At 33.8% G+C, this 15,506-nt stretch overlaps 1 protein-coding gene across 1 annotated transcript in view; it reads right to left on the minus strand.

Annotated features, from left to right (window-relative positions):
* The window catches only part of LOC118184242 (dynein axonemal heavy chain 8-like), a 442,084-nt gene that overhangs the window by 386,534 nt on the left and 40,044 nt on the right, over positions 1 to 15,506 (minus strand). Inside the window, exon 3 of the mRNA XM_085817842.1 lies at positions 1,485 to 1,607. Within this exon, the coding sequence (XP_085673968.1) occupies positions 1,485 to 1,607 (123 nt within the window). The remainder of the gene's footprint in view (positions 1 to 1,484; positions 1,608 to 15,506) is intronic.

The raw sequence follows: 15,506 nt of genomic DNA on the forward strand, positions 1-15,506 counted from the left end.
AACAAATTTCTTTAATTGTTTTAATTGTATTTGATGTTATCTGTTCTTCTATATCTAAATTTTTAATGTAGATATTTTGAGTTTTTATGTATTTTTGCCTTGTTGCAAAGTGAGAACTGAATTAATTGAATGAGAAATATAAAATGAGATTTCCTAATATATGAAATTCGAGGAAATAAGTTTAAACGAAATGCAGAAAAAAATGCGTACAATTTAATATTGCGCACAAGGAAATTATGTAGTGTACACATCAGATTTTTTTATTTTATCTTTGACAGCAACGGATGTATGAACGTACACACCATCATAGAAACATTAACATCTCGGCTCAACATTTCCAAGTTAATCTTCTTCACATTTGAGAATCCAAGCAAAAGACTAGCATCATATTCTCTGTTCACTATTGTGTTCCCTTCTTTAAAATTTATCATAATGATCCCTTGACAATTTCAAAATTTTTGGTTGGATTTTTAATCGTTTTCACTGGATTGGTTACGCGTTTTTTTTTTTTTTTTTTTTTTTTTTTTTTTTCGTGTGTGTGTGTGTGGTGTGTGTGTGGAACTTCTTTCGGTTTTCACCTCCAAAAATTATCTCTTTGACATTATAAAATATTGAACCATGGTTTCATCTCTTATAACCATGGTGACCATGGTGATCTCTTATAACCATGGTCTCTTAACCATGGTGACCGTTAAAATGTCCTTTAATTAGCAATTCCAACGATGTTTTACAGTTATCGACAAGCTCTTGTTTTTTGAGCAGTTGACAGAAGTCTAGGAGCCCATATTGCAGAGACCCTATTAATTTATATGCATCCTTTCAGAAAGCGCCAAGTAGTTGTTTAAGTAGACCCAATTCTGCAGCTATCCTTTGGTTTTGAATCTCCTATCACTAAGAATTCCTTCCTTACGAAAAGCAATGTTTCTTATGACAATACCTCCAATATAGCCAACCTTGACGATGATCTTCTTCAGAAGATTATGCGAAAGAGTTTTTCCCATTCTTTTACTGTACTCTAGTAATTTATATTTTGAGTGCGAGACGCTGTCATTATCCAAGGTAAGTAAAACACACGTCGATAATGGCGCTGGACAGAAGAAATAACAATCAAGTTTAAAAACGGTAGATAGCGTAACGCTCCAGTGATGTTCCATATATAATTCTGTGAATATATTCTGCAAATATTTCAAATCCTTTAGTCTCTCAGTGGCCATCCTATATTACTCTGCAAATCGCAGTTATTTCGTTTAGGCCTACGACTGAAGTTAACAAAATTTATTAATTAATCTGAACCTATTTTTTTAATAATTTGTCGAAAACTTACTGGTTTTGAGTTTTAAAGGTTTATATTTTAATCTGATTTTTAAAATATACATTTATATACACATTTTCTAATTTTAGACATTTACATACATAGTTTCTAATTTTTATTCATAACGAACTAATCGACTGCCTATCCGAATTATACATAAAAAATGACTTACTTTGGGTGAGCATAGCGAATAGTTTTCAACATCATCTTCACTCATGTCAAAATGATATGAAACAATATTGAATATTTTTCTGTGTTCCTCAGTAACAATAGAGTGATCTAATTTTCTAAAAGCCTACAAAAAAAGAAAAAGGAAAAAAAAAAAAAAAAAAAAAAAACAGCAAATTTTTTTTGCATAAAGAAAATATACATGAATCTTAAAGAAAAGTATTTTAAAGTCTCACAAAATTTTCTTTTCCAAATTATAAATATAATCCTAGAAAGTTTCTTGTAAAGAGAGACAAGAAAATTTCCCTTAGAAACGAATATAAAAGAAAATAAATAAAAAAAAATTAAAAGGAGTTTTTTCCCCATATATCTTTCAGCTAAATATTTTTAGAAATATCTTAACCAAAAGATTAAAAGTGAAATCAGAGTTATATGAAACTTGCGCATTTCATTTATTTTTCTAAAAAAAATGCAGATTTAATTTCATTTATTTTAACGCTTAAGAGTTTTAATTTCAGTTACAGCTTTTACATATTACCCCGTTTAATGACACTGCCGCACAAATCAAAAGACAGTGATAATTTTGGACAAAGAAATATTCTTTGCCAGATGGGTAATAGCAGTCTGTATAATTTAATTGCACTTTTGCACAAAATCACATCTCCTTGATTATTTTTTGATAATGTGCAACAGTGTTTTCGATTTTTAAAATTTTAAGTTACTCGATTGCGCAAATATAGATTTAAATTATAAGGTATTTTCTCCCTACTTCCAGCATGCCTTCGTGGTGTAAGGGTAGCACACTTGGCGCGTATTCGAGAGGTCTCGAGTTCGAGCCCTGGTGAGGGTACTGTGCATTTTTCACCTCTCCTGCTTTAAAAAAAAAAAAAACTGATAAATCTACAGTGGCGGCCGAACTAAAAGGTGGCGGGTGATGATTCTTCGTCACCAGAATTTGGCGACTGGGTCCCCTAACCCACAGTCGCCCTTTAAAAGGGGTAGTATATAAGGTATTTTCTCCCTCCTTACTGCATGCCTTCGTGGTGTAACGGTAGCACACTTGGCGTGTATTCGAAAGGTCCAAGTTCGAGTCCCAGCGAGGGCTTTGCTCATTTTTCATGTATCCTGCTTCAAAAATTCTAATAATTCTACAAAAATGTTAATAGTGTGTGTGTTAAAGTTTTAATAATGATAAATACTTTAAGAAGATAAGTAGCTTTAAAATGCCAAACCATAACCAAAAACATACACTGCTGGACAATTGCTAAGCCCGATCTCAAACTGGAATGAAGCAGAACAAACCAGCCGTTAAACAACGCTTTGGGCAATTTTTTAACTCCCAGGCAACATCTGTTATTTTTCACCCTGCTTCAATCTTTCCAATGATACGACCAAGTGCAAGAACATCTAAATATACACAAAGGAGGAATAAATCTAAATACACATAAAGTCAGGAATACAGACAAAAACTTTCAAAATCGTCAATTAAATCTTTTCCGTAAAACTTTCACTTGGTATAACAACTACCCGCGAGCAACAAATCTTTTATGAGTGTTATCTGGAAATAAACAGGCGAGGAAATGAAAATTTGCATACGCGCATTTCTTCTTACTGTATCCCGCATTTATTCTAATTTTCTACTCTTTGCTTCGTTTCATCTTGTGGTTGTTACGGAAGATAGTGCTGTCCGTTCTTAGCAACTGTCTAACAGTGTAACATATTTTAAATCTCAGTACCTTTGTAATTAAATTTTTTATAATCGTAAAATTTCGCACACGTATTTTGATATCTTTGATATCATATTTGCTACTTTTATTCTACGGCACGAATATTACAATATTTTAAATAAAATACCTCCTTTATCATTCACATAATACTGCGATATGTATTGCACGTAGTATCATATGAAAATGAATGACTATTTTCACCTGATTTCCCTCCGCTTAAAATATATACACAGTAAACCAGAGTCGTAGCTAGGGTTTTCAGCGCCCAGGGACAACTGAAGATTTCGCGCCCCCTACTGCTTGCCAAGGATGGGAAACATTTAATTCTAAAATGTCGTAACATCAGTTTGGCGCCCCTTGGATTCTGCGCCCGAAGACAGATGCCCCCCTGGCCCCCCTTTAGCTACGCCCCTGCAGTAAACCCTCGTTAAAACGAATTTCAAGAGACCAAAAAATAAAGAGAATAATGTTAAAAAAATTCGTGTTAACAGGAAAATTAAATTTTATATTTGGAATAAATTTTTCTATACATTAACCGTTATATATGTAGTTACATAAGTGCTACACTATATTATGTATGTCGTAACAGAAAAAAACTACAGTACTACATTAATTACTGTACTATTAACTTGAAAAAATAAACTCTCAGATCACTTTTTGGTGAAAAATTTCTGTACATTGCGGTGCCGCAAATGGGCCTGGTAAATTCACGGCCAGCTATTCTCATGGCTTCCGTAAGGCTGGCGATCATTTCAGATATTGCAGCAAAACGTTCTACAGTAAAATTTCCCTGGCGGATGGGCAGAATGATATTGTCTTCTTCACTTTCTTCTGATGACATTTCTTGCACCTCAGATACAACTATTTATACATCAGATTCCAATGCTACACACACTGCAACATCGTCATTTGCACTAATAAACTGCTCAAAACTAACACTAGGTTCGCAAAGTCTTGTAGACTATAAAATTCATCAAGTGAAGTGGTATCGTTGTCACCATTTAACTCGTTAACAGGATTAGCGTCTGTGTCTCCAGGTTCTGCTAAAACAGATCTGTATGTGTTGTGATGACACGGATTTCCAGGGTACGGCGACAGCTTTTATTACATCAAGCAACTTCCAGTCTCCTTTTCAGCAGCACGAATTGCAACTCTCATAAATCACTTGCGATAAGACATCTTGTTAACTGCACTAATGCCTTGATCCAAAGGTCGAAGACGATTTGTTTCATTTAACGAGCAAAAATGAAACTTTATATTGGTTAAGTTCATATCGAATATGTTACTGGCTGCACACCTGCACAGTGTCATAAGAACGTGCCTATTTTGAGCCATCATTCGACTATTAAAACGAAGAAGCCAGTTACGAAATGATGAGCTGTCTATCCAAGCTTTCTTAGGATAAGAGAAGATGCAAGGTAAAGTACTAATCATATTTTTAAAAATAACCGTGGTTTCTCGGCCTTACCGATCACCCAACGACGGTGTTTATCGTTGCCTTTTGCATTACACACAAGAAAAGCAGTTAAACACTGTTTACTGCGTGCTCCACCATAGCACTTGCCATCTTTTATCCCGAGGGTGCAACTTGCAGTGGCGTAAATAAGGGTATGCAAGGAATACCGTCGCATAGGGGCCCGAAGGCTTAGGGGGTCCTTAAATGTCCTGCTGAACTACATTTACATGTTTAAACTTAAAAGACGGATTCCATTACATATATAAAGAAGCTTTAATTCATTTTCCCTTGATGAGTTCGGAATTAGAATTTCAATAAAAGAAGATTAATTATTATTTTTATATTTTTTATCTTGTATTTTTTTCCCCTTTTGCTTTTCATTTTTATTTTTAGAATTTGTACTACTATAAATTCTTATTTTAATTTTGATATGTTTTGATTTTGTGTTAAACCCCTTTTACACAATTGTTAATATTAATATAGTTGAGGAATTGCCTTGATTTGACGCCAGTTTATTTTAAAATTTAGAATCTTTAAGTATATGTAGATAATAGAATTCTTTTTTTTTTTAAAGTTTTTAAGAGCCCCATACCTATATGGTGCAGTAACGCAATTCTCTGTATGACGCAGATAGGAGGCCCTTGGAAGCACCTGAAATAGCTAAATTCAAGTGTTTGCAAAAGTTAAAATTCCAGCATTCGTCTATGAAATAATAACTTCATGACCTACCCCAGTTTAGGGATAGGTTTCTCCTTTTGCAATCCCAAATCAAAAAGCAGTGGAAGTGGAAATTAATTGTAATTATTTATTATAAAGTACTTATTTTATATATTAATTTGTTCTGTATAATTCGCATTATGATCGAATAATCAGTAGACATATTTTCTAAGTATAAATCAAAGAAGTAACTAGGCAATATTCTGGTACTTTGGAATGAACTTTGCAAGTTAAGAGAAATCGTGGCAAGTTAAGAGAAATTATTTGCAGTTCGTAATTTTCATAATATGTCATTCCGGTAGCGTTTAATTTTGTTCATATATTGAATCTCTTACTAGCTTTTCCATTAAACGCAAGTCCAAAAATCAGTCCTAATATTCAATTTGAAATTGAATTTATTGATGTGAATGATTCTTAGAATTTAATATAACATGTATTTCGTTGGTTCGCTATCAACGGCGTATAACTTTTCAAATTTTTGCCACCAAATAACCTCACCCTGTATTATTTTTAAAGATATTAAATAAGGAAGAATCTGCATGTTTGAATGTATAGTTCTCATAATGTAAAAAACGATGGTACTTGCAACCTGTGCTGTCGCACCAAGGGGCAAGGTAAGGGACAGAAACATTTTGGATTTAGAAGCGCGACTGACATTACAAAATGGCAAAGTTAAAGGCGGATCAATTTTTTTTCCTCTGTTTTTTACATTAATATCCTCTGTTTTTTACATTAATAAGCTGGAGGGGGGAATCATTCGTAAGTATCAATTGATAACTCCAGAATACATGCTTTTCTTTCTTAAGGACACAAAATCATTCAAGTAAGTTGAGCAGTTGAGGCATGAAAGGACTTTGCCCCACCCTCATGTCGAAATGCCGTTCTAAGGAAACGCTAAGAATTTATGACACCACATTTGGAAAGGAGAGATTTCCCGTTTGGCTTAGGGATCTTTGAATACTTTTGAACTGCGATGCTTAACCACCAGGGTGCCTGCGCGCCATAGCCCTACCCCTCATCGAATAACATGATAAAAGTTTCGAATTATGAGAAATATAACTGAATGTGCTAAATAATTAAATGAGCAAGAGTTTAAATTCATAATTGCTAATAGTTAAATACATATTTTTTTCCTTAAGTACCTAATTACTAATCCATACATAATAAACTATTTTTTAACAACTATTTCACAGAAGAATACATGTACACACAAGAGAAACAAAATACGAAGTGTGACGCCTTAGTGCCACTAGTAAAAACAAAAAGCAATCAGGAGGAAAAAAGAACAATACACAATAAAGAATCTGAGCAACAATTTGCATAACACATACACAAAATTACACATTACTAACATTTAGGATCGCCCTTGGGCGTTTACTGAAATTGGGGTCCCTAGTATCATAACAATAGTTAACAACCACAGGATTGTCCAGAAGTTCCTGTTTATCATAAAATGCCCTAGATAGGCGGCAATAAAAATCACAAACATCCTCTATTCTTAACTCTTTACGAATTTGGCTATTCCGAATGTACCAGGGGGCATTACATATCATACGCAATATCCCGTTTTGGGCAGCTTGTAACTGCCTTCTCAAACTTTTGCACGAGTATGCCCAGACGGGGCATGCATAACTAAGAATTGGACGCAACATGGTTTTGTAAATGAGCAACTTATTATCAATAGATAGAACACTGTTTCGAGCAATTAAGGGGAAGAGTGAAGCTTTACTAGCTCGAAACTTCCTGAGAATATGTGTAACATGTGGGTTCCCTGTAAGAGATTTACTGAGGATCACCCCAAGATAAGGGACCTGCTTGACCCAGGGAATGTCCACACCATACATTTGCAGGTGAGTCGGGAAATTCTTCTTAGTAGTAAACAGTATGGCATGTGTCTTGTCAACATTCACTTTGACTTTCCATTTGGTCAGCCAAGTCTCTAGCGAGTGGATGTGGTGTTGTAGCTGTTGTATTGCTGAACTAACAAATGCACTTTGCGTAAGGATCGCTGTGTCGTCTGCATACATGGCTAGTGTTGTGTTGTGTGTAGTGGGGATGTCGTTCACGTAAATATTGAATAGGGTAGGGCCCAGAAGGGATCCCTGTGGAACACCAGCCCGTATAGGCCGGTTTGTGGATAATGAACCAGAAACATGAACGACAAAGTGTCTACCGGTTAGGTAGGATTTAATTATGTTTGTGATGTAGCCTGGGAGTCCCAGGTTGTGTAATTTGTATATGAGGGCATCCAGCCATACTCTATCGAAGGCTTTGGCGACATCTAAGAAAAGTCCACCAGTGACACGATGTTGTTGCATCCCACTGCTTATTAACTCAACAACTCAGTAAAGTTGATGCGTTGGCGAGTGCTTACGCCTGAACCCAAACTCATAGGGTATGAGGATCTTCTGCTCATCCAGGAAGATGTTTAGTCTATGTAGAATAACTGCTTCCACGATTTTGCTAATTGAGCTTAGCAAACTGATTGGTCGGTAACTCTCAGGAGCAGTCGCAGGCTTGTTGGGCTTTAGCAGAGGGACAATCTTGGCAGTTTTCCAACAAGTTGGGAAGTATTGCCATCGTAATATGATATTCACTAACTTGGTGAAGTAGAGTATTATCTTGACAGGGAAGTGCTTGATCATCTCATTTGTGACCCCGTCTACTCCAGGGCTCTTCCTTTTCGCAATTCGCATGATATAGAGACATACCTCCGATGGCATGGCTGAGATAATGTTGTCTGTGCATGGCTGTGTTGAAAAATTGGAGTGGAAGTCAGCAATAAACTGTTCAGTGTATGAGTCTGAAATGTTGTTAATGCAGAACTGAGATTCCAGATGCTGAGCTAAAAGTTCTGCTTTCTCAGTTCCGGTGTAATGGATCCGTTGAGGGCCGTGAAGGGGCGGAATGGCGTTATAGCATTTTTTGTACCTCTTCACTGCTTTCCACAAGGAGTTATCCTCTGCAGAAAGAGATCTGAGGTAGTTAGTCCAGCGATCTTGTGAGAGTTTATTTGTAAGAAACTTGACCGCTTCGCACAGGCGATTGAAGTTCCTTTTATCATCACGGTGTCTGGTACGTTGATACGCTCGTCTTGCAGCATTTCTCTCTTTAATCAATAATCTGAGCTCTTGAGGCTTGTGTTTCATACCAGGTTTAACTTCAACTTGTGCTTTCGCATAAGCATTTTGTATATTTTCAGTGAGGTCCTTGACCAAACTATCAATGTCACTCCCCTTGTGTATCGTGGGTAAAGTGTACTGGGTGTTGGAGAGGGCTTTGGCAAAGACCTGATCTCTGAATGAATTCAAGGTCCGAAAAAAAGGGGGGAAGTTTTACGACAGGCTACGAACACACAGATGCTCAAACATTAAGCGACCAAATATTTCAGTTAACTTCCGGCGTAAATTTAATGAAATATTTTTCATTAAATTTATCGAAATTCATTACTTTTTCACTCATGGGGGTAGGAAATGGGAATGGATGAATATTTTTACTTGAAATAATGAGTAAATAAATATTTATCCATCAAAATTTTCAAAATATTCGCACATTGCAGATAAAATGCAGGTTAGGAATTATTAAAATTCCTAATCGAGAATTAAATCTGAAAGAACAGAACTCGTTTGAGGATTTACTTGACTTTCTTTAGAAAAGAGAAGAGCTGTAGAGTTTCTTAACTTGTAAATTACCCATCTACCAAAAACTCACACTTATCTGTAAAAGATAATTCTGAAGACATTAAATTTGTTTATAAAGTAATATATTAATCTCTCTTCGTTTGAAAAAAATATAATAAATTACAATTTTTTTAACAACGTGAAACATTTAAGCGTATAATTGAGTAATGCGCAATAATTTGTACGTTATTTAAACGGAATGGGATTGAATTATTATATAATAATAAAGCATTCGAGGACTATTTGCTTAAGGGGAAGAACGCCTTCATGGAGTACTTTCTAATCGTTATTTTAAATGAAATTTTAAAATTTACTTTACTTTTGTTTTTAATTTCCACAGCATTCAGTACGTGAAATCATCAATAATAATATAATAATTAAAATAAAAATGGCATCACACAACTAAAAGTATATACTACTTCGTAAATTTCGATAAATTAATTACTGAAAATATTAAACATATCAATGGCAGCGTTGCCCTAATAGTTTTAAGTTGCATTTCAACATCTGAAAGAACGCGAATTACATTGCTATTTTCACTACACAAACGAATGGAATGTTTCAGAAAAGAATGCTCCCCCGTTATTGCAATATTTCAATAATTTTTGCAAATTAAAAAATTTAATCAACACGTTTTAATAGTAAATGATGCGATTTTCACTCACAAAATCCCTTTGTACATTATTCTCTTTCATTTCGGCATCACTGCATAACTTTTCTAAGACATAAATAGCTTCCGTTAATATATGTTCCCATACATTATATTTATTTTTTATGTTTTTGTCATTAATAAATTAATTATTAAGATAAAAAAATTGACTACTGTGACTCAACTTGGGGAGAGACTGGAAATTTATAGTGGAGGCGGGGTCCCTTTCTTCGTTAAACAGCTGCAATGAAGTGTGAAACGCTACCCCTCAAGTATACTTGTAAATTGGCTGATGACTCAGCACAGTAAACTGAACTTAAACTTGCTCTTATTCTAATGCCATTACTCTAGTCTACGGCGAGAACAAACAGAAGTGTTTCTTTAAAATTAAATTTCAAAGTGATCTCAAATATAATTCTTCATTTTAAAGGTAAGTTATTGATTTGTAATATCTAAATTAATCATAAACTAAAATCTTATAATTTAAAACTTGCTAAAAATTCAATTCAGCAAAACTTTTAATCCATTTATCTGAAAAATCCAAAATTATCACCATTAACAATGCAAATGTCTACTAATATTAATAATGTATTAACATGAAATATTTTTATGATAAATATGAAATATAAATATAATCTTATGTTTCCATACATTAAGAAACATCATAACAGGCCAAAATTAAAAACAAAATTTTTTAAACACGTCCTGCGTTATTGTGCAGGATCGATCAACTAATCAATCGGCTCGACAATCGAAAATCAATCGACTTGAATGGAATTCATCAATATCTAAAAAGCATTTCTGTTAATATGCAAGGTATGAGAAACAAGTTTGAAGACATTATGAAAGAAGCTAAGTTTATTGCAAATAAATGGGGCATAGAAACTAAATTTGAAAAATAAAAGAGAAATAAAGAACCTAAAACACTATCATTGTTAACAAATACGGAATTATTAATAATGTTTCAAAAATACAGGAAACATATAAAAAAGACATGCACTGGAAATACAACTTTTATTATTTATAAATACTTTCAGAACAGAAATCTAAAATTTGAAATCCTTTAAGGATCTTTAAGGATTTAGCTAAATTAGCAATGGTAAAATATTATGACATTACAAACAGTTATTCGGGAGTGTGCAATTCACTTATATTGTATTTATCATTACCTGTAACCACAGCCACGAATGAGAGGTCATTTTCGCTACTGAAACTAATAAAAACATATTCAAGAAACATATATAAGAAACAGCATGACAAGATCTGTTGTCAAACCTTTCACTATTGAGCGTTGAAGCTGAGATGGCTGAGAAAATGGACGTCCAAGTATTGATAAATAATTTTGCGGAAATGAAGGTTAGAAGACGCAAATTTTAAAAGAAGGATTTTTTTCTTTATGATGAATTTTGTTTCACCAATGTTATCATTACACTTATTGAGGGAGGAAAAAATTAGAGAACGGACTGAGGAAAATTAAAAGGAAACAGCAAAAAACTTTAGCATTTTTTTAGCATTTTTTATAAAAATCATGTTTTCAAGTAGTTTAGTGTACCAAAAGGTTTTTTGAAAAGACAGAAAAAAACTTTACCATACATATTTTCTACAAAAATTGTATGTTCAAATAGGTTTCTTTATGAAGTTTATGATAAATATGTTTTATATTTAACAAATGTATCATTTACATTATAAAAGTTCTTATTTATTACTTGTATATTATTGCATAAATCATTTTCGTAAGCTGAGTAAATCACAGAGCTAAACACATTAATGTTCTGTATGTTTATCAATTATCTTGTCTATCAGTTTATAATATAACTAATTATTTACAAGTTTGCTAACTTAAGCGAAACAACTTAGATAGGCACAGATTTTATATAAAATTTTAAAACATTAGTATGTAAAACTTCTTGGATTTTATATAAAAATCTCCTCAAAACTAGGCTTTCTTCCTTTTCTTAATGCTATACGTCAACATGTTCCATTTTTTATATAGATTTATTCATTTATTATCAGTATGCATCTCAGTGAAAGGAGAGAAAAATCTGTCTCTCGCACTCACACAAAAAGTAACTGAATTAAAATCACCTGACGTCAAATACCCAGACTAAAGCAAATTTTCATTTTACCAGTTGGTCAAGGGAAATTATTTTCCTTTTTATTCTTTCTTCATGTGACGTACCTTTCAACTGGTTTTCTAAGAACGTGCTTTTATTTGTTAACAATTAATCCAGATGTGATAAAAATCATCATGAAAACATTGGCTCCTGGAATCCTTGATTTTTTTTTTTTTTAACTTTTCGCGGGTTTTTTTTTTTTTTTATTTATTTTTTATTTTTTTTATTTTTATTTATTTATTTATTTATTTTTAAGCACATTAAATTTATTGGGAAAGGGGCCCAGGAAAATTTTTTGCATAGGGGCCCAAGATTTCTAGTTACGCCACTGATATTTAGTCCTGCAAACAAGCAGCTTTCGCGTGCCGTCCTTATTGGCAATTCGTCGCGAACAAACTTTTCGCTTCCAGTTAGGGATGGATGAAATTTAGTTTCAAGTCCGGCAATCATTGGTATTTAACAGAGGAGAAACATTTGCTCCCCGTGAATTCTTTCCTTCCGGGTGACGTGGGTCGGTTTCCTGAAGGAAATGGGTAAAGCAAACGCGGGGGAGAACATACGATTTTCCCGCAGGCAAGTTGGAAAATCCTGCTATCGAAATGACCTTGCTCGGCTGCAGCCAGCTCAACGTTTTACCCTTAAAACCTCCCTGAAGACAGCCCGCTATAACCCTGCTTGTTAAATTAGAATTTGGCAGGTTTCTCCAACTCCAATCGGAGCCATTATTTGACGAGATTTTAGAGTTCTTTTTTTTCCGTTCCTTATTTTCCGGGTGACATTTTTTCCGTTCCTTATTTTCCGGGGACATTCTTTCCGTTTCCCTTTTTTCCGGGTGACATTTTTTCCGCACACCGAGAAAGCATACATACATTTATGCAGATTCTTTTTTATTTAATTTTTTAAAAAATGGTACAGGGTGAAATTATTTGGTGGCAACAATTTGAAAAATGATACGCCGTTTATAGTGAACCAACGCAATACATGTTATATTAAATTGTAAAAATCATTCACATTAATAAATTCAATTTCAAGCTTAATATTATTCCTGATTTTTGGACTCGGGTTTAATGGAAGTGCTAGTAACAGATTCAATATATGAACAAAATTAAACGCTTCGGAATGATATATTATGAAAATTTCGAACTGCAAATAATATACCACGTTTCCTCTTAATTTGCAAAGGTCATTCGAAATTAAGTACCAGAATCCTGTTTAGTTACTTCTTTATTTATACTTAGAAAATGTGTCTATTAATTATTCGATCATAATAACAAAGTATATAGAAATAAATTAATATACAAAATAATTACATTATAATAAATAGTTACAATTAATTTTCACTTCCACCCCCCCCCCGTTGAATTGGGATTGCAAAGGGAGAAACCTTTCCTTCAGGGGGTCGCCTTTAAAAATTTTCCGGTAAGAAACTAAGAAATACAAAGGAAATTTTCCTATTTTCTGCTGACTCCTATGCCTGAACTGAGGTAGGTCACGAAGTTACTATTTGATAGTCGAATGATGGAATATTAACTTTTGCAAACACTGAATTTAACTGTTTCATGTGCTTCCAAGGGCCCCTTTTCTGCGTCTTATACGGAACTGCGTCACTGCACCATATAGGCAGAGGGCCCTTAAAAACTTAAAAGAAGACGAATTCTATTATATTAAAATAAGAATTCATAGTAGTACACACTCTAAAAATAAAAATGAAAAGCGAAAGGGAAAAATATACTTTTAACTTTAAACATGTAAATGTAGTTCAGCAGGACATTTAAGGGCCCTCTAAACCTTCGGGCCCCTATGCAACGGCATTCCTTGCATACCGTTATTTTACGCCATTGCTAAATAGCTTAATAATTTGACAAGCTGTAAAAAGTTAAACAGATCTATTGGCGTAGTATAGTCTGTTATTTTGTATTACGGTTTAACGAATCTGGCAATATTATATTATGCATTCCTTTATTATTTAATCTATGCATTATATGAAATATAATTTTCTAAATACTAACGATTTATTATCAGTTAATTTATAAAACGACAGATATTTTATAGTTTCAACTTTTTTTTCACTTTAACGGTTTATCATTAGTTTTTTTTTTTTTTTTTTTTTTTTTTCCCCAAGTCTAAAGAGGCTTTGTTCCTCGAGGACTATTCTTTTCGTTTTGCGATTTTGCGTTGAATCACTATAAACGGCGAATCACTTTTCAAACTGTTGCCACCAAATGTTAGAGTCTTGCATTATATTTGATGAAATTAAATAATGAAAAATCTGCGTAAATGTATGTATATTTCTCGCATTGTGATAAAACAACGGTACATAGAGCCATCGAATTTTGAATCACGTAATCCTACTGCGAAAATGGGCATCTGGATGCCCAAATTTGAAATTTGTTTTATTATCTATTTCATATTTTGTAAAACTTTAACGAATTTTTTATTAACAAACTCAACGATTTAAAAGCGAGGAATGGCAACACTATATGAAAAAAAACATATCTCCAGCGCGCGGAACTGTGTATCGGAAATTCTAAAGATATGCTCATTTTAAAATTAGCCCACCAGCGGCCGAGTGGTAAAGTCGCTGAACACTGGTAGTTCGGTCCGAGGTTCGAATCCGGTGAAAGGGCTGGTTGTATGGGCGTTTTCGTTGTTTTCCCCATGTGTAACGTGTATACGAGCCAGTTTTCCTTAGAAAGTTCTCCACGAAGGCATCCCTCCCCTTAGGCAGATAGCCTTAGTGTGCTTTGCCTTATTCTCAATACACCACCACCATCGAACCCAGGTCGTTAGGTATCGCAATTGGCTAACCATTACACCGTCTGGGCGGCATTAATCTTTAGTTAGTTTATAGAATATTATATTCTATACTAATTAATATACTTATTTTAAAATAATTAGCTAAACCGACTTGGCTTGTTTTTTCCCCCGTCAAATACTTACTTATTCGAGAAATAACTGAATTAAACTCTTTAATGGTAACATATATTTTACACTATATTTATTTTATATTATAATTTTTCCTATATATAAATATAGATAAGGGCATACACGCAATCGAATCGGCTTAATGTATTTTCATTTATAGAATAAAACGCACTTCAGAATGTGAACAGTGAACTTTCTTCTGGTGATTATCTTCCTATGATGATCAGTATTTTTGAGAACTTGGACATCGGTGCTGAGAGCTATTTCTTTAATTCGCAAAAGACCAAAATCTTATGAACCTGTGTTAATCATCTTAGAAAGGGTTTACAATACTTTCTGTTTCTAACTGTAGCAATTTATTGGTATGAAAACATTTCGTGTAGAAGAATATAATCCATTCATGCGAGCCCTGTCATAAGAATAATGTTATGTTACGTAAGGCGTTACGTTCGAACAATGGCTAGCTCAGAAGGGATTCGTAAGTCATCTACTCGATGAATTAACAGCAATCTTGTCATAAATGGAACACTTCATTTAAACTTAAGCAAAAAGATTTATTTACAGATAAAAACAAGTTAAAAGAATAAAAAATATTTATCTAGCTACAATATCTATCTAACCACATCATGCAAACATCGTCCTTAGCTAACTAAACCGGAACTGTTGTTCGTTTTTCTCTGGCGTCCCATGACGTTAGTCTCTATCTGGCTTTTTATTCGCTGGCGTAGTGATGACATTCCCAACATCCTCCCCCCTTT

Source organism: Stegodyphus dumicola, chromosome 5, assembly GCF_044657685.1.
Source record: "Stegodyphus dumicola isolate Sdum_Otavi_A_Nest chromosome 5, ASM4465768v1".
Lineage (NCBI taxonomy): Eukaryota > Metazoa > Arthropoda > Arachnida > Araneae > Eresidae > Stegodyphus > Stegodyphus dumicola.